Source organism: Abramis brama (genome assembly GCF_963993115.1).
Source record: "Abramis brama genome assembly, chromosome: 25".
Lineage (NCBI taxonomy): Eukaryota > Metazoa > Chordata > Actinopteri > Cypriniformes > Leuciscidae > Abramis > Abramis brama.
The window spans coordinates 1,404,908-1,424,996 of NC_139987.1; the positions used below are offsets into that span (position 1 = coordinate 1,404,908).

Below are 20,089 nucleotides of genomic sequence, written 5' to 3' on the forward strand. Positions count from 1 at the left end.
TACAGTAGGTGAAGTGCAGTGGAAAAGTCCGGAACAAATCTTGACTGATATCACTGTGACGTTCGCAACGAGAGGACATGGAGAGAGCTGTTTGTTTGACTTCCTGTCATACAGGTCTATTTAAAACAGAATGATATTGGTGGAGATGTGTTCAGCGAATGCCCTCTTATCTGCTGTTTCACCCACGTCTCCAGGCAGGAGAATGGAAACACCCTTCAGTCCTATCAGGAAGAAAAATAATGAACTCAATGTCTCTATAAATAAGATGCCACAGGCCGTAAAAACAGAAAATGCTGTTGGATTGAGGAAGAGGAGGAGGAGGAAGAGGAGGGCAGGATTGTGGAGAATCCCCATAGGGCTTAATAAAAATGAAAAGTTAAAATTGGGGGGTTCCTTTTGTTTTATTGAATTAGAAAAAAAAAAATCCTGAGTTTTTCTACACTTCAATCTCTGTTGCATTTAACATATACCAAAAACTATATGGGTTCAGGACACTATAGGTCATTTATGTAAGTGAGAAGACCAAAATAAAGTAAACTGTGACATATTATACCCAAAAATTCTTCATACAGTGACTACCAGTAAAATGTATAAAAATTTGGGACCAAAAATTACTCAGACACTTTGACCTGACCATGTTTTGCTTCAGTGTATTTTCTTTAATTGCTAATGCTCTTTTTACACACAGACTGAACAAAATGAAGCATTGCTTGATAATCGGTTGAGCTAAACTGGTATTATCTAATTGTGCAGTTAAATTTAACAGAGATTCAACATAATTCATTTGTGAGACAGTCTAACAGAAGGATGGACAAAACCAGTGAAATATCAACTAAGTTTGTCATATTTTATTACCATTTTCTAAACTATAGTGAATAAACTGTGATAATGTGAGAAATGTTGAAGGAGTCTGAATAAATGTTGGTTTGACTGTACATACAAGCAGGCATTTTTATAGGTTATGCATGATTAGCTTCTTATTCAGCACAAGTCTGTGAAATCATTTACTATAGTGAACCCAGTTTGATGATTCCTCCTGTTTCCATCCACTAGAATAGAGTTGATGGCAACAAGGCTAAATGAATGTCTGTCAGAGTGGATCTGAATCTAGGATGGTTTATATCAGGAGTTACATTAAATGCTCCCTTTCCAGGTTTTAGGTTTGTTTGGTTGTCTTTCATCTCATATTGCCAACGGGGAGGGTTGTGAAGCACTGGAGTTACTCTGAAGATTACTGCATGTTTCCTCAGGGATGAGTGAGTTTGTTTGAAGATCTTATCCTGTTGTAAGTCACCCATCCGCCTCTTCTTAGCTCAGTAACACACACATTTCCTTCGCATGATGAGACAGCGCAGGTGGTGGGCTTTAATCTGTTTGGCTGCCGCCTTCTGCTGTTTACGCTTGTCTACGTCAAGTTTCAAGAGGACGTACAGTACAGTATATCTGAGTGAAAAAATAAAAGATCCGGCAGGTGGGGAAGGTGAGGAGGTCATTTTAGGTCAGATGCATCACTGGATTAAAATCTGGTCGATATGAGTAACATCAACACAAACTAAAATGAGTCAAGCTTTTAAAGACCTTCTACTTTTAAAACACTGTGTGTTTGATGTGTGCATTTCCATCTTGAGATAATTTGATACATTATCTGTTTAAATGTTGTTTGTTTGTGATGTTTATGATTTACAATGAACTCATATAGGATACACAACTGTCTCAGTTGATTATAGGTAGAGGTTGAATTAATTTATTGCAGCAAATGTCTGTAAACTTACTCATCTTACCAGAGATGAGTGGCAGGTTAGAGGAAATTATTCTATTATAGAATAAGATCAAGAGCTATTTCTGATATAAATAATAATGTAATGCAATAGTAATAGAAAACCACAATCACAGTCATTTGGACTATTAACAATTACTATTAAATGTAATACTTGTGCAACATCTATTAATCTTAGTTCTACGTTTACTAATACATTATTAAAATCATGCTAACAACTGTTGTGAACTAACATGAACAAACAATTGTAATTGTAATTATTATTCAGCGATTGTATTTTCATTAACTAACTTTAACAAAGGTTAAGAATGCTGTAAAAATATATTTCTCATAGTTCATGTGAACTAATGCAATATTAACAAATGAGACCGTATTGTAAAGTGTTAGCGATTTTTGGTGTGTTTTATGCCTGTATATCAACACTTCATGTCACTGTCAGCAACTCAACCTTTGTTCATATGAACAGAAAACGTCATTAATCATAAAATAAAAGAAAAATGGACAAATAAGCCTGACAGTTCAAACAATACAGGCGTATTGTGGAAGGGTTTGGCCGTCATTGTTCATGTATGAGACTGCACCAGTACAGACACAGATCCCGGTGCTGACGGACCCCAGGGACAGACCGTGGATGGGACAAAGACATCATCTTCAGGTACCTTGAACTGCTCCTTTTGACTAAATCAACCAAAAGACGTGATAACTGAAATCTCTTGAAATCCTTTAACGTGGAAGAAGTAGTGAATGGCACGAAACAGGATTGACTTGTTTTGTCTTGTGTATATATGCAGTATATACCCGAAGGTTCAAGGTACCTGAAGATGATGTCTTTGTCCTATTAAAAGGTCTGTCCCAGGGGTCCATCAGCACCTGGATCTGTGTCTTTACAACAAAGCCCTGTATTTGGTGGAGACTACATTTCTACTGTGAGATTACAACATATAACATAAAGGTAATCCAAAGAAGTCCCTTACCAAATGACACCAATGCAGTGACAGATTAGCAGCCTCTTTAAATCACTGGCAGATCCTAGCATAGATGAGCTACATTCACACTGGGCTTTGATTGTGAAAATGTTCTGGAGTGAATACAAGCTGGAACCAAAATGCCAGAATATTGATCGTGACATTAGACCCTCGTAACGTTGCCCAGAGAGGACGTCTGTGTGTCGTAGTCGGATATGTTCCTTTCCAGAAGCCATCGCTCTTTCATTTTTTGTTATCCTGTTGTAAACAATCACATCTCATAGAGCAGCTTGATTGTATCTATGTACAAAACAACTATTTCATGTATTAAAATACAAACTGCCCTTTATATTCCACATCACTATGTAAAAACACTGCTATAGAGTCACAACACATATTATCAACACGTCAGGACTTCAGCATCACATGAGGCATTAAACATCAGCTGGAGGACTGACCTTTGCCTGCGTCTCGCTGACTCCTCACTGACTCTTCTGCTTTATACTTCACTGGAAACTCTGTGATGACGCTCTTATTGGGACAATGTAGAATTAAATGTATTAATGGCAACTCTCTCATAAACATTGACTGTCTTTATGCACATTTTCTCGATCCTTGAAGATTTGAGGTCTAATGATATTCAGCTGTCAGTAACCGATGATAGCACTGCGGTAAAAACATCCAGAGCACTTGTGCGAGTTGCGCTCAGGTTGGGCTTTGTTGAGTGCGCTCTTCCTTCAGTTACAACTGTGTTTATGAAACAACCCAAACAACTTCACTTTCAGAAATGCTGAAAGAAAACAGTCCATTATGAGCAGTACACACGGCGTGCCGGACATCTGGACGAGAGAGCCGTCTTCAGCATTCGCCCTTTTCATCTCGGTGCCTTCAGCGCATCAAGCACAGGGCTGGTGTTTTACGCTAGCTTTCACACTAATCATAATATTTACATTATGCTCGTACAATTATAGTTTTTGTCATGTTTTTTTTTGTGGTTTTGATGACCTTTTATGGCGATGTAAAACATACACCTGCAAATTGGCTCTATTGCGCTCAACACCCACATCCACAATTCAGAAAATATTTACTTCATCAAAGGTGCTTTTCTGCAAGAAAACAAAACGGAGTGAGCGATTCGACGTTGGTTTGCAGTACTCACAGGGCTAGATGATGATATAAGATATATAAATAACCATAAACATGGGCATTGCAATAGACGGCGTATTAGAGCACTGTTGATGCATGCGAAGCAAATCTTTCGTCAAGACTGTCTTTCGGTTTGGTTATCGTGACAATAACAACTCTATTTATTTGTTGGTACTGAATTATATTTATGCAGTAGTTATAATCCATTTATTCACTTTTTGAACATAGACCTGAAACTGTCATAAATCTTGACTGAAGTTTGGTCTTTTTAGAGAAGGTATTTGCCAGATTACAGCTAGAGTGAAAAACTTTTAAAAGTTCTAGAATTTTAGATGTATTGTTATGAAATATGCACATGCTATTTTCTAGAAATGTGACCATAAGGGGTAGTGTGTATCCAAGACAACAAATCCAATCCAAATAAATATGAGGGGAGAGCAGTCGGTGGATAATGTTCTGATCTCTTCAAGTTCGAACAGGCTGCCGGTTCACACTTTGCCCCTCCTAGAAACTCACAAAAAGGAAAAGGACCTAAAAACACACTCTTTTGTGACGTCTGACGTGTTTTGTGTTCCTAACTAAATGTACTTTACTTTTCATTCTCGTAGGCTATTTCCTAATGCACTCTTTTGACATGATCGTCATGACCCAGAGGATCCTGCTGTCTGTACAGGCGTTATTCATATCCCTCTGCAAGACTGCAGGATCGTGACACCTCTGTGGAGTGAAAGTCAACAGCTGAAAAAGTGAGAGTAATCATTGCAAAAATGATTTGATGGTTGATGTCTGAACAGATCTGATCTGAGTGCAGAGATGGTCAAGAGCTTGTTTTGAGGACAAGGGGTTGTTGGGCCGTACGCTTTACATGTAGGCGTCATGTTTATACAGATTGCGCTCACGGAAATTCTGCGATTTCTCAGAAAAGTTCTTTGGAAAGTTGAGGTTCTCTAAGTGCCTTGAACCCACTACTATAAACTGTTTGTTCAATAAGACATGGCGTAGGTGAATAAAAGTCACCAATTACGTATCTTTGTCAATTATTGTTTAAAGGAAGTGACAGCATTGAGCAACGCAAGCGTGTATTTACAACACTCTTTTGTAACATGATTCATATTTTTAAGCCTGTTGCAAGCGGGAAGGGACCCTATACCCAAATGTTGTGATCTTCTGCACCATCATGTTTCTGAGTAATAGTGCCCGTAATAAAGGAAACCATTTATATGGTAAATAGCCAACGCTACAGTCAGATTCCCAAATGCCCATGTGACTAACAAATGAAATATCTGGCAGGAAGCTGAACTCACATTATTTATAATCACATTGCGTTACAGCACATAGATTTCTACCAATATTTCACTTTTATTTGAATTAAAATATCATGCTTGCACTTTGTAGATTTTTTCTGTTAATGCTAATGTAATGTTTTTTATTTATTTTATGGCACTAAATTATATTTATGCAGTAGTTATAATCCATTTGTCCATATGATCCATAGACCCGAAAAAGACATTTCCAACTCAAGCTGTAATAAATCTTGAATGTTTTGGAGCACAGACTGAAGTCTGGTCTTTTTAAAGACGGCCTTGCCAGATTAGCCTTCTGCTTAAGTGAAAACGTTTTTAAAAAGTGAACTTAAAAAAGTTATAGAATTTTAGATTTATTGTTGTGAAAAATGCACATAAATACTATTTTCAGTTTTTATATGAGGTATATATTTTCCAATACACGTTTTTCTATTAAACTGTGAGAAAATCAAAGCTATAAAGTTGTTGTGCTCCAAATTTGAGCTTGATATCTCAACTATGAGCTTTTAGTTAGATTTGTTTGGGCGCAGTACCGAACGCTTCCACTAGATGAAATTCGCTTCCCATTCATTTCCAAAACGGTCAGTTTTGACCGTGAGGAGTACAAGTGTGACTATTTTATTTCAGGACCATTTAACCTTTTTTAAGTCATGTCCATTGTTTATTTGTGTGTGTGTGTGTGTGTGTGTGTGTGTGAACAAAAATGAACGAAGAGCACCAAAGGGGTTGCACTTGCATCAGTCTCAATAGTTGAACTCTGTTATGCTGTTTTCACCTTTGAAAAATTTGGCACACTTCTCTTTTAGTCAGTATTGTGCAGATTTTTCATTATCTTCTTCAACTTCTGTTCTGTTCAACTCTGTTATGGGAAAATTCATCATGATTTTTGTAAACAGAAAAAAAAGAGTTTTTTTGCACAAAGACTATCAAAATGATTTGATACGGTGCAACAGAATGTAGTTTCCAATGAATAGCTATTTGAGGTTTCTTCCTGTCACTGACGTCCCGTTTGACTCAGTAAGTGTGTTCCTATTCGCTGAGCCTGATCCCGAAGGATGAGCTCTGGCTGTGTTCACGCAGGTTTGCTCCGCTCTATTGAAGCCCTCACATTCCTCTCCCTCCAAGATCACTCAACTGTATCCTTAACTGTAGCCGTATCTGTGACGCATCAGCCTCTGTACAGAAGGAAGGAGTCCTGGATTTCCTCGACCCCACCCACCTCGAGGAGACTCAGGATGACTACAGTACCTGAAGGGGCGAGTTTCATTCAACACCCACTGGGTGAAACTGAAAGGTTCGAATTAACCCGGGCCGAGGACTGACTTTGAAGTGTTACCTGTTTGACGTGACGTGCCAGTGCTTGTGCTGAGGGAAATGGCTCAGGACTGGATTTGTGAGGGAGCATGCCTGAAGTTACCACTGTAAATGAAGCATTCGTTCCGCCTGATCTCAGATCTGATTGAACAAAATATCTTTAAAACAAACAATATACTGTATGTTCTGCCATGCTTTCACGCATTTCACTTTCGCTCAGTAATAAAAAACAAACATAAAAAAGACTAAGGCATTCCTACTTACCGATATTAATCAGCAAAAACACTCAACAAACGTTTATTTCATTAAGCGCCAATTTAAACATTAACATTCAAACATTTTAAAAAGGAAAGCACCACTAACAAAATGAAATATACTTTATTGTAAAAAAGTAAAAATACTTATTTGTGAATGAATAGGCATCCATATGGAAGCTTGTTTCCGCCACAGAATAAAAAATAACAAAGGTAACGTGTTATAAAGTCAGAACTGTGATATATAAACTCGCAATTCTGAGTAAAAAAGTAAGTTTTTTCCCCCCTTAGAATTGGACTTTATAACTCGCAATTCTGAGAAATAAAGTCAGAATTGTGAGATGAACACTTGCAATTGTGAGATAAAAAGTCGCAATTATCTTTTAAAATGTTTTATTCTGTGGCGGAAACAAGCTCCCATAGAGTACATCCATTATAGGCTGTTATTACATATTTTTTACATTTATCGGTAACAGTGTGTATTGGAGTTGATATATATATTGGTTGAGATTGGATATTTAATTGTACAGACTAATTTTCTCTGCTTGTACATGCAGATTACCATTGTTGTAACGCTCACTTAAAGACAATCTTTAAAAACGAATAATTGAATAATGTAATCTTTAGCAAATCTCCAAATGAATATCCATTTCCATACTGTACATGCTGTAGTGGCTAAATTCACTTTTTTTAGTTTTATAAACTAACTTGTAGTTTTATTATTCATTTGATAAAATAATCGATCTTTTTAAATCTGCCATTTTCCAGCCTTAATATGAAAATAATGATCAGCCGGAATGTTAGTACTGGTGCATCCCTAAGGAAAACGAGGGATAATCCTGTATGAAAACAGATGCTTGTTTTCTATTTTAGGTGCTCAGTTCTCAGTTAACCAACACATCATTTTTCCACTTTTATAAACATATTTCATGTATTGTTCTTCAATACTCGTGTGTCAGTGACTGTAATTCAATCATTAGGCATATTTTTATTTTAAACGTTTTATATTTAGGATTTGCTTATGATACCAACATGAGCAAAACATGTCACTTGTCTTGTTTTAAAGATAAAGTTCAAACTGTCAGATCTGCTGTTGTTCAACATATTTCAGTGCAAAGCCCAGTTTCGGTGTGGATGGCAGGAGTATTGGCACGATCTTCCTGGTTGGTGTATCCTGACATTTGTCCCACACGTCATGTCGATCAAGACCACAGACCCACATCAAACCGTGACAACATCAACTGAAATCCAGCATGTCTGGTCTTGTCAAGCGTGCCATGCTTATGTCGGCATGTGTCGTCACATCTAAAGAGAGGAAGACGCAAGTATTATGTGCGTATAACACTTTTCCATTGATAAATTATTTCATTATTATGTCACATTTCACAGTACTTAGTTCGATCACAGTTTATGAGTACATGATGCCAGAACCAATGTGACAACCGTCCTGTTTACACACAATGTCTTCAAAGATTAGAAGTCTTCAGAGTGGCTTTAATACACCAACACGGCGGCCGTTGCTAATTTATTAATAAAGAAGTGCACTGATTCGTGGGACATGTGGAAATCTGACACATTGCGAGTTGATCCCGCCTCTCCTCAGTAAAACACACTTGCAGAGGGGGGAGAGTTTCTGTTCCTAGAGTTGTCTGAGGGAGTCCACGCTCACACACTCAAACACTCACACCTCGCGCTCGACTCACACTGACTGACAGCTGAACGCAGCGAGAAAACACAGAGCCAGCATGTCTGAGAAACAGCCAAGGAAAGAAGGCAAAGGTGGAAAGAAAAAGGATAAGGACTCGAGCTCCCCAGAAGGTAAGCTCTGCTGTGCTGAGGTGTGGGGAGTGTGTGTGTGTCGAGGGTTCGGGTGGTGGGATGGGTTGACAGCTCCACTATTGAGCAGATTTCAGTAGTTTCTGAGCTTGTGAGCTGCGCTCTCAGGTTACAGGTGTTGCGATCCACTGTGATGTTTGAGCGCATGGGACTCTGTCAAGCGAGAAAGGGCAGAAATGTTTGTAACCATTAACACGACCCACCGGTCTGGTGACTTAAAGGAGAGAGTTTCCCGCCTGTCACACCGGCGGTCCAACGCTTCAACACACACCCGGAGAAAAGGCATTACAGCAGATGTTTTACAGTACTTTAACTCTTTAGTTTGAACTTCATTTTTAAGTTATAAAAGATTCAACTAGGACATTTTTTAATCCCAATTTGGATTATACCTAAAAATGTAAGGCAGCAACTAAACTTAAGTTGTTAATTTGAAGTAGGGGACATTTATTAGCATTATAAATGACGTTTATTAGCATACAAAATTGAGATACATTTGAATTGGAAAAGTGTAATGTGAGAAGGTCTCAGTACTTGGTGTGTCTCCTTCACTGTATTGACAGCAGCTCTGAGGCTTCATCAACTAAACCTGAAGATCATGTTCTCCAGCATTAATTCAGATGATCAGCCAAACTCTACAATGCTAAATTCACTGTTTATTTCTAAGTTTAAATTAGATTTGAATCTCTGATTTTCAGTGTGGTCTGAGCCCCACTGTATGTCACTGAACACACACTCTTGGTTACTGATTATTAAGTATTAACGTTACGTGTGACAAGAGTTAAAAGTTAGTGAATGCTCCGTTCACAGCCTACTCTTAATGTTATTTCTGCATGTGTTTGATGAGGAGTGTGACGCATGGCAGAGCGTCTGAGCGAGTGGATTCTGTGAATGATCTCTTGCTGAATGATCACTTGCACTGATTCAGTTCGAGCTCATGTTGAAACACGCTCGTGCCAGCTTTAGACGAACCTCAGCCGGATGAAATGCGTCCTGTTCGCTGAGTTTCATGTGTATAAACATGTGAGGAATTATTGTGTTTGAAGTATTTGAACTCTTGATTCACCTTTAAAAATGTCTGAGTATATCTTTCCATGAGATATAAAATATCAAAGCAACGTTTATCTATTGTAAAGAAAGATAGCACTTGCATACTTTGAAATGAAAACATAATTTGAAATGGTCAAAAAAAGATCTAGTGTTTAAAATGAAGACAGGAGTGTTGTGGCACTCTTTGGTTGGAGTTAGTCTATGGTGATTTCGGTACAGCTGTAGTTCCTCGGCTTGGACACCTGTGTGAATCCGAGGAGAACTGACTTCATACATTCACCAAAACACCTTTAATAATCCTCCAGTTGAAGGCAATGTCAAGATGTTTCTCTAACGGAGTTTGGTTCCCTCTTTAGGGACGATAGTTTTAGTCTTACTATAGGAAAAGATCTCTGATAGAAGCAGGATCTGGCGGATCCGTCCGTCTGAAGCTCATATTAGATCATGGATTTCTCCACTGGAATGTGGACCCTGATCCGACTCAATTTTGCGGCCTGAAAGACAGTGTAGGAGTTTCCCCAAAGGGAACGCGTCCGTGACACACAGAAACAGCTGGACGGGCAGCGCCTGGACTCTGAGACCGCGAGGAAACACAAATAACGGGATTCATCCGTCCATGATTTTATCAGGTTAAAATACTCTGCCTCGCCAAAGAAAAGAAGAGATAAAAAGGTCGCTGTTTGGATTTAAATTAGGCAAATGCTTCAGAGTCTATGACTGGATCATTATTGCAGTGATTATTATGTTTCTAGATGTTATATGTTTGGCAACAGCTCTTCTAACACTAATTGAGAGAGTGTGTAGCTTTTCATTTCTTAAACCATGTAGGAAGTCACATCATAACCATATTCCAGGATGACAATGCCAAGATTCATCAGGTTCAGATTGTGAAGGAATGGTTGAGAGGAGTGAGAAGAATCATTTTCACAAATGAAGTCCAGATCTTAAACTCACTGACAGTCTTTGGGATGTGCTGGAGGAGACTTTACAGAGTGCTGGACTCTTGCACTGACAATACCAGATCTGGACAGAAAACTGATGCAACTCTTGATGGAAATAACATCACAACATTTATATATGGCCCATCAAGCAATAGCCGTCATTTCACCGTCTAGGTTAACTATAGACCCGATATAGTCCAGCTATGAGTAACACACTTCTAGCCAAAATAACCTTGATTTTACTGGAGTTACATGTCGTTTTTGCCAAAGTAACTTGCGAGATGTACGATATTCCATCATGTTAGTGAAGTAAACGGTGATTACAAGGTGTTTGGATTAATTTCTTCACTCATTTAATTTCTTTGTTATCTAATTGATGACTAGTCTATTCGTGGTCTATGGTTTAGACGTCTATTACATTTTCACTGACAGCCCAAATCTTTCCTTGTTTTAGCCTAGACGTCAGGGGTGTGTTTAGACGGCTATTAGACGTCTTTTAAACGCAAAATTGCTTGCTGGCCATGATGTGTTTCCTACATGGTTGTTTAAGAAATGAAAAGCATCTATTAGTGTTAGAAGAACTGTTGCCAAACATATAACATAACGTGCTAGAAACATAATAATCGCTGCAATAATGATCCAGTCATAGACTCTTAAAAATTTTCCAATTTAAATCCAAACAGAGACTTTGTTTTTGGCCTGGCAGTGTATTTTACACATATATAATGCAGCAAGTGCAAGGAAGCCCATGAGTGAGGTTTCTCCTGAGATGAAGCTCGTCTCTCTGTATTTCTCGCTGTCATCACTGTGCTATGCAAAAGATTCTTGTTATTAAAAGCACCTTGTCAACAGGAAGTGTTTAATGATAAGGCAACAAGATTTTTAAGCTGCATGCTTTATCATTTTGAGCTGGGAATAGGACAGTTTGGACTGATGGAGTTTAATGTTTCTGAGGATTGAGTGGCAAACAAACACCTTCAGGTTCAGCAGAAATCAGTGCTTCTGTTAGATTAACCAGCCCACAACTGAAGAACACATTTACAGAATAAATCAAAATCTCTGTGTTAGCCACGTATGCAAGCATACAAATAATGTGAATGTGCATTAAATAGCATATTCAGATCAATATACAGAGAGTTATTTTAACCATTCCTAAACAAATCTCACTATAATCAGCACAGCAACATTTAAGGGTGAAAATCTCTCCTTGCGTTTTTTGCTGGGAATATGTCAAAGTCGGAGGGAAGCTGCAGTCGGGACAAACAAGAGTTTAACACAAAAGGATTTTCTGAATAAATGAACATGTTCATTAAAAGTGGTCTGTTCATCTTGAGTTATCTGTACATCTCTTCAGACTTGAGTATTCACTGCAGTATCACCACCTGCTGGTGCGGACTAATAACTTCACTCATCTTGAGTATCGGGCCTTCATCAGTCTTTCCCCCAAACTCACTCTCACGGGTTTATGTAGCTGTGTAAATGCGGTCCTACCATAGATGCTTGTTTTGTTTATATAACTTTAATTATAGGGTAACACTCTAGATTAGGGAACACTATTCACTATTAACTAGTTGCTTATTAGCATGCATATTGTCTGTTTATTAGTACTTATAAAGCACATATTAATGCCTTATTCTGCGTGACCATATTCTACATCCCTTAACCATTCCCCATACTTAAACATAACCACTACAACAACTACCTTACTTACTGTCAAAAAGCAGTAATTAGGAGTTTATTGAGGGAAACTCCTAGTTAGTGAATATGTGTTCCCTAATCTTAAGGGTTCCCAAATATAGTGACTAACCCTACCATTTAAAGTAAACATACAAAACGTTATTTAGTTTAGTTGTGAATCATTTTCACCTTTGTCCTGTTGTCTAAACTATAAGGCATGTTGTTTTCCCTCTCATTCTTTAAGAAAGATGTCGTGACACACGCATACTTTTATTCTGGGTCATGCCCAGGGCGAGCTTTCACTTATTTGTTTTACATGACATCACACTATATTTTACTGATCTAAGTTATTGTGTGTTGTCACACTGTCACATAGGAACTCGCGATTAAACAGCATATTAGAGGTTTTTCAGCAGAATTTAAACAAAATGATAAAGTTACATATGTAGAAACCAAACCAGTCACTATTTTTACAATTTGTTGATTATAAATATTGCAATTAATTGTATAAATGTACTGTATAAAACATGCCCTGGCCTGACATTTATGAAAAATACTTTTTGAGAACACAGTTCAAACTTTAGTTTAAATCTGAATTCATTATATTGTGTCAGATATTCCACAATATTACTATATATATTGGTTATGAATAAAAATAAAATCCTAATTTAAGCAAGTTTTTGTGTTTGGGGCCATCATGCTTGAGAAGCCAGGGGTGTAACATTGGGTGAGGTGGAGGGTTTTAGCAGAGTCCCACTCTTCCTTCTGAGGAAGGCATCATGATGGCTGATTGGATGGAGTACATGCGCACTTGGGTTTTGTTTGTTAACCAATTATAAAATTCAAATGTTTGAAAAACGCAAAACTGATCTCAAACCAGCCCAAATTTTGTCCACCTGCCCAAACTAATTTTGACCGGCACAATCAAATTCAAAACCGCCCAATCTGGCGGCACTGCTGAGAGGACAGCAATGGGGAATGTTTTGATCACATTTTGCTCAAAAAATTAAGCCTATTAACTTTAAGATTGTTTGACATTATTTTCATGACAATCAAGAACAGTTTCCTATCAAACCCCCCTACATTAAAAATATAATTACAGTAGAATAGGTGGCATACGGAAATATTAATGTATTTTATTATTAATAAGTATATAATATTTGAAGTTTTATCACTGTGGGTAATTTCTGTCTTCTGTTTTGTGTCTTTGTTTCAGCCGAACCCAAGTTAAAGGACCTGCGGAGCGTGACCGTGCAGGATGGGAAAAAGACCGTATTTAAGTGTCAGATCGTGGCAGGAAACCCAGTGCCCAGCCTCAAGTGGTACAAGAATGGGCAAGAACTCACTGGCAAAAACAAACCCAAAAGCATAAAGATTAGGGAAAGGAAAAAGTAAGTTCCTTGTTTTGCTCAAGCTGAATGAAGATTTGGCTTCAGAGAATATTAAGTCAGAAATGTTATTTTTGCATTTAGCGTAACGGAGATCTGCCGTGTGGCGTACAGTATGTGGACAGGTGTTTGTCAAAGTTTAACCCAGTAAAACCAAACAGGCCTGTGCTGAGGTTCTCCCTCCTCATTAAATTCGTAACCTTGAGGACAGTTTTGCAGTTTTGAGAAGAAATACTCAGATATTACTCATGATGATGCATACGTTGCTAATGTTTATCTTGAATTGCAGTATAAACAACCAGCATTATGTAACTTTCCACAGGGGGAAAATATCCGAGCTATTGATCAGGAAGTCCACAGAGGGAGATGCTGGTTTATACACCTGTGAGGCAGTCAACAACCTTGGAAAAACAAATACTACAGCGAGCCTAACCATCAGCAAAAGTAAGAATGCACCCTTTTCTCTAGCATTCAAATCAATGATGTGTAAATCGGTGGCGAGGCCACAGAAGGGCCAGGGTGACCCCGACCCACCCAGAGTGAAGACTGAAGATACTAATGGAAACTGTAAAATCACCACGTCTGTGTTCTGTATATATAGTTTGTAAAGTAAATTTTTACAAATACATATAACATCATTGCATTTTCCGCACAACCACAATTTCTATGAATGCAGTGCGAGGAGCGATTAGTGGTGTAGCTCAACAAATGCTGTCTTTAATGTCTGCTGTCGGCTCTCTCTTATATGTAGCACTGGTACGCGTCGTCTTAAACGGTCCTCCTTCTTGTGTAACCTCGTTCTCGTGATTCTCTTCATCCTAAATGGCTCATTTGTCTCTCATATGTAAGGTTGTCAAGTCTGATTCAGTCGAGGGGAATCGGCTCGTCCTCAGACCTCATGTAGCTTTGGAAAGCCTGAGTCATTCGTTTGGACTGTTCTTGTAAATGAACAAATCTCAAAAAGATTTTGAGTCCTTGTGTGGCATTGCATGTCTTTTTTGTATCCGTAGGCCTATGTCTTTGACTCAGGTACTGTATATAAATTAGGGAGGATTATAGTTTTTTTGTTGTCATTTTAAATATATCCTTGCGTTTCTTATTGATGTTTTCACTCTAACTTTAATTCTTCATTCATTTAAAAGCTCACATTGATATCATAATCATCTAGAGCATCTCATCTCCTCTGTGCAACACAAGAAGGTCAGTTTCTGTAGGTTAAACTTGTTTAAGACTTAATTATTTTGATTCCAAGAAACTTTATGTGCTTTAGAAGTTCTGTCTTCCTATTCCCGAGCCATATCTGAAGACCAGAACATCAGTGTGTCCTTCAGGTCAAAGTGCACTTCAGGCACCCGGATGATGCTCTTACTTATCAGGAATGTTGGACACTTCATGCACTCGACAGTTCTTACATAGCAGAAGTATGTAGTAAACATATAGCATTGCACTTCAACAGCCAAAAACACTGTAGCATTGTGGGGAATTTTGCATGTTGAAACACCACAGAAAAATATAAAATCTACTTAACTCGTTCTTATTTACATCCACAAATGTAATACAGCCCCAATTGTGATATTGATCATTTACGGGATCAAAAACAGCAGGTCATGAATATCTTCTGAAAGCTAAATGGGGTTTCTCTAGCTCAGTCGCAACATTGCAAAAATGATCAGTTTTCTGCTCTGTCATCTGGCTTCTTAATGCCTTTTTTCAATTAGTGAGCAGTGCATTTGAATGATTGCCAAAAGAGAAAAGTACGAGGTCTACTGTGTGTTCCCTCAGGCATTAGAACAGCAACGACCGGCCAGTCTGTTAATGTAAATTACTGTAAACATCCTGATATTGATGCCTTAAAAACCTGGTAAAGAATCAGGTTATCTGACAGAGCTCAGATCATTGCTGTGGCAGAATTCTCTCATGAAGGATCGTTCATTGTAGCGCATGATTTTAGGATGTTAAACTAATTTGACGTAGTTTAACATGCTGTGCTCATTGCGCTGCTTCTCTGCGAAATGCACAATAAAATGCAAACCCATGCAGCCCCGTTTCGAATATCCATCCACAAACATGAACGAGATTTCAGCTGAGGGGGCCAGACTTTTAAGGACCTCATTTAACCGTACTTTAAGGCTTTGTAGAGAGGATAACTGTCTCTGTGAGTTAGAGACAGAGCTTACAGTCATACCCGGAACTGAACAAAACCCTAAATCCAAGGCAGAATCTCTGAACGTATGGATCTGCATTTACACTTTATTGATTTGTGGGATTTAGTCGGAGTAGTTTCCCCTCAGGTTCTCCATGATAGCGGTCCCCTCTGGTAACGTGAGACTGCCGGCCACCATTAGACTCTTCCTTGTGGACTTCCACCAAATTCATCAAAGCTTCTCATTTGACCCATTTCAAGGAAACTGCGTCTCTCCATTGCACTGATTTCACGTCTGGTATTATATTCCAGTTGATCACATGTCTTTCAGCATGCTTTTCAAGGACCACCTTTTTATCAAAACTAAAGTTCCATCCACAGAGCTGATGATGGATAATGACAAACTGAAGAATAGACTTTCTTAGAATTGTGAATAGAATTGTGTGCTTTTGTTTCTTTTTGCTAAGATATACAAAGCTAAATATGAATGCCACTCATCTTTTACAGTAAGGGTTTAGTCTCATTCTATACACCAGATTTGGCTATTTACCAGAGTCACAACCACGTTTTAAAATGGAGCTGTCTTTAATAATCTCTCCACAAATATATCTCTGTTCACTCGTCATTCTCAAAACATTTCATGTGTACATACATAGCCATAGTTCGTTTTAACTCTTCAGGCCTGTTCACACCTGGTATGAAGATGCGTTTTGGTCGATCAGATCACGAGTGGACGAGGGAGACACATTCCCGTTTACACCTGGTGTTTTGATCCGTCTCTTTTGTCCACTTTAGACCTCTTCTGTCCTGATTTCTTCGACGGGAGGGCCTATGGGCGAGTAAATGTATGGGTTTTTTTTTTCAGATCTTTAGATATAATGGACAAATAAGCTTGCGCAATTTAAATATGAACGCAACCGGAGACAACAGAAAAACACATGGAGATCATCAGCTTTAGTTTCTGCTCTGACAGCCGAAGACCAGCCGAACACAGTGAGTGTGTGTTAGAAATCAGGAATGGTGAGAGAACATTGTGCTTGGTTTGTTTTTCGTCTTCAAACCAAACTTGGGTCTCCAGCAGTCAAAGTTTAAGTCCCGTCTGGCTAGAGCGTTTCCCATAATGTTCACGCGTTAGGTCAGTAGACGGAGAGAAGACGGTCTTTAGTGGATGTTTGAACACATTCGAACACATGAGCGTTTACAGTATGAAAGCAATCCGGTCAAATGTGTTTTCAACTACCTCTGGAAGTGGTCAAGAGTGGACAAGCTCAAAGCGCTTTAGACCCCGATTACACCTGCATTTAACATCGTCCACTTGAGATCCGATCGACCAAAACGCATCTTAATACCAGGTGTGAACAGGGCCTTAGTTTCTCTGAAGCAAGCATCCTTTGTGCCTCCAGCAGCGGTCAAGACCTCCACATAAACTCAAAAGAAAGTTCAGATGGGAATTACATTTCCACACAATGCTGGTGGATGTAAAAAAACAGTTGGTCATTTGTCCGGGAACTTTCTAATGGGAGGTGGGAGGAAAACACTGACATTTCCGTTTTTGGACCGCAATAAAATCACACACTAGCACCGAAAAATGCTGAAATGACATCATGGCCCCATGTAAAACAATTATGAGTGACATTTTAGGGCCGTTTGCATGTGTGTTTTGTCTCAGCAGAGCTCCATATGAGCTCATGCGTAGATGTTTCTGCTGTCGTGTGGTCTGGATCAGTAAAGTCCAGCTGTACTGCAGGATAAGACTCGAAAGATGTCATTTGTGTGGTATTTGGATCCAGTATCATTCATTACATTTTCTGTCTGAATGTTTTTGTAAGTGGTCATCTGAACAGGTCAGGTTTCAATTACAGTGTCTAGACAGGTCTGTGGAGGACTGCCGTTTAGTGATAGACAAAATATGAGGGGATAACAAGAGATTAGAGAAATACAGTAAATGTTGAAGGCCAAACCAGATCTGAGTGAAGAACATCTTGGTGGTTCACCAGTGTTGTGCTGGGTGGTTGCCAAGGCAGTTGCAGTTGCTAGGGTAGAGGTCGACCAATAGTGGATTTTACTGATAACGATAACTAGTAGTTATCGGTAAATATAAACTATAACTATAGTAGTTAAAGCGGTGGTATAATGCCCTTTTCACAAGATATAAAATAAGTCTTTGATGTCCCCAGAGTGTGTATGTGAAGTTTTAGCTCAAAATACCCCACAGATATTTTATATAGCATGTTAAAACTATCCCTTTTTGAGGGTGAGCAAAAAGGGTGTTCCTTTAAATGCAAATGAGCTGCTTCTCCCGGCACAGGGGGCGGAGCTTCAAGAGCTCGTGTCCTTTTACCTCACACACACATCCACTGAAAATTTCAAAAACTTTTAGCCTTTTATGTTCAAACTGGATTCAGACAAAGATGGATAGACTCAAGAAGTGACAACATGTAGAAGCAACAGGACATTTCTGAATGGTTAGTTGATGATTTTATGTAGCTTATGTGTAATTATCTTCTTGTCATTGATTAGCATATTCTGTCTTGATAATCTATAAATCGTGTTTAGGGGGCGGGGCTTATGTAAATTCTAGGGTTGGTGATGTCACTAACCCGGGAGGAATGTGGTGTAGTCTCTACCAGCCGTTTGTTGTAGTCCTTAAAAAGCAATTTCTTTAAAAGCAAATATCTCTCTTTGCTTTGAACTTTGAGCGTTGTAACTTTGCAGATGTTGTTTATGCTCAAACAGCAACATTACACACTAACTAAAGTCAGAAAAGTGAAATCACAATCAACCACCCCTTTAATTGTTTTTTAAATAATACAATTCAGCACTATTTTACGTGGAGCATTATGTTTGTTTTAATTCAGTATCCATTTTAAAAACTGTTGCATCAGTGGCCAAAGAGCTGCGGCTCAACATGCAAATACTGGAAATACTGTCTCCCTCCTCCTTCCCCAGCTCCACCTGTATAGATCTGCTACGGGGGGTTATTTCATGTATGTTACATGTGCAGCAGCAGCAGCATGTCTGTGAATATATTGGCAGTAATGTTTTTGCAGTAGCAATTCTCAGTGCTCAGCAGCATCAACAGCAGCAGTGTAGCAGATCTATTCCACCAAATACACTAACATCGCCATATCCATTACCATGCCAACCTCTCCGAGAGTTGCCATGACAGAACTAGCTTTAAATATGCTACTTCTTTGGCTAATAAATGCATAAAAGTGACCAGCTGGATATAAAATAATGCAAATAGATGGCAACAATCGTGACAGTAAACATTTGGGTCAGATTTACGCCTGTTTTTGTCTTTGAGATACTACCAATGTTAGCGTCCTCTCAGCTTTGGCAAATATACTGCTGTTCTCCTGAGTGCAGGACACTAATGCAGCATCTAGGCAACAAATTAATTACAGTATAATGATATGAAAACATGAACTGATATATATAACACTAAGTGATCACTCGGATTTAGACCTATATTGTATTTATATAAAGCGTTCACAGGCAAATTTGCTTTATGTATTTCCCCGGCATCAAAATCAGGCTCATATAAATATCAGAAAACACGATTCCTGGCTGCGTGTCAATATCCACGGATCACTGGATCTTTGGTAAGTTGTAAGGAACACTATATCGAGTCCAGCCTTTAGTTTAAACTGATAATAATTAGTTTTACTGGCGTTTTCTCAGTTTCCACTATTAAATCCAGTCACGCAGCAGCTCTTCTGCCACTCGGTCCGGCAAATGGGGCGTGATCCCGCAGGAAAGTCACGTCAATGCACACGATTCCCTCTATAGTGATGCTTGACGTGAAGTGAGTCAGGGTTGCAGTACTGTAGGTGCGGAGGAGTTACTGCAGTGGACCAGTGCAGACAAGCTCTTTGTCTTTAGTGGTCTCTGTCACGCCACACTCTTCCCACTGAAAGCCGTTTGGGAACAGCTCTGAGGAGGGAACACACTGCACCTCCAGAACGCATGAATAATTACAGCACGCTGAGTGCTGCGCACTGCAGCAAGATCTCCAGAGTTTGGCTTTATAGAAGCAACATTACCATGATAAACTGACTAATGCTTCCGTAAAGGGCTTCAAGAGAGATCGCTGCCGTTTCTTTCATTGTTTATCTATTTTGGCCTTGAAATAATAACATGAAAATAAACATGAATGAAATGAATTTGATTTTTATTTGTAGTTTGATGAACAAGCCGATACTGTTGGTCATAGTCACCTTATGTTGCGACGCAGAAGTGAGTTTTTTTCTGTGAATGTGTGGGTACTTCCGATTCATTAGCCGATATAGAGTTT

At 38.8% G+C, this 20,089-nt stretch overlaps 1 protein-coding gene across 7 annotated transcripts in view; it reads left to right on the forward strand.

The window, feature by feature from the left end:
- nrg1 (neuregulin 1) overlaps positions 1 to 20,089 on the forward strand; it is an 84,300-nt gene that overhangs the window by 19,412 nt on the left and 44,799 nt on the right. For 4 of the 7 annotated variants that reach the window (XM_084103596.1, XM_084103594.1, XM_084103595.1 and 1 more), the window contains exons 2-3: positions 13,478 to 13,652; positions 13,972 to 14,093. The exons of 1 other annotated variant lie outside the window; for it this stretch is intronic. In XM_084103596.1, coding sequence (XP_083959722.1) covers positions 13,478 to 13,652; positions 13,972 to 14,093 — 297 coding nt within the window. Of the gene's footprint in view, positions 1 to 7,877; positions 8,579 to 13,477; positions 13,653 to 13,971; positions 14,094 to 20,089 lie in introns of those variants that run through there. 2 more of the 7 variants (XM_084103602.1, XM_084103601.1) reach the window with 1 other exon arrangement.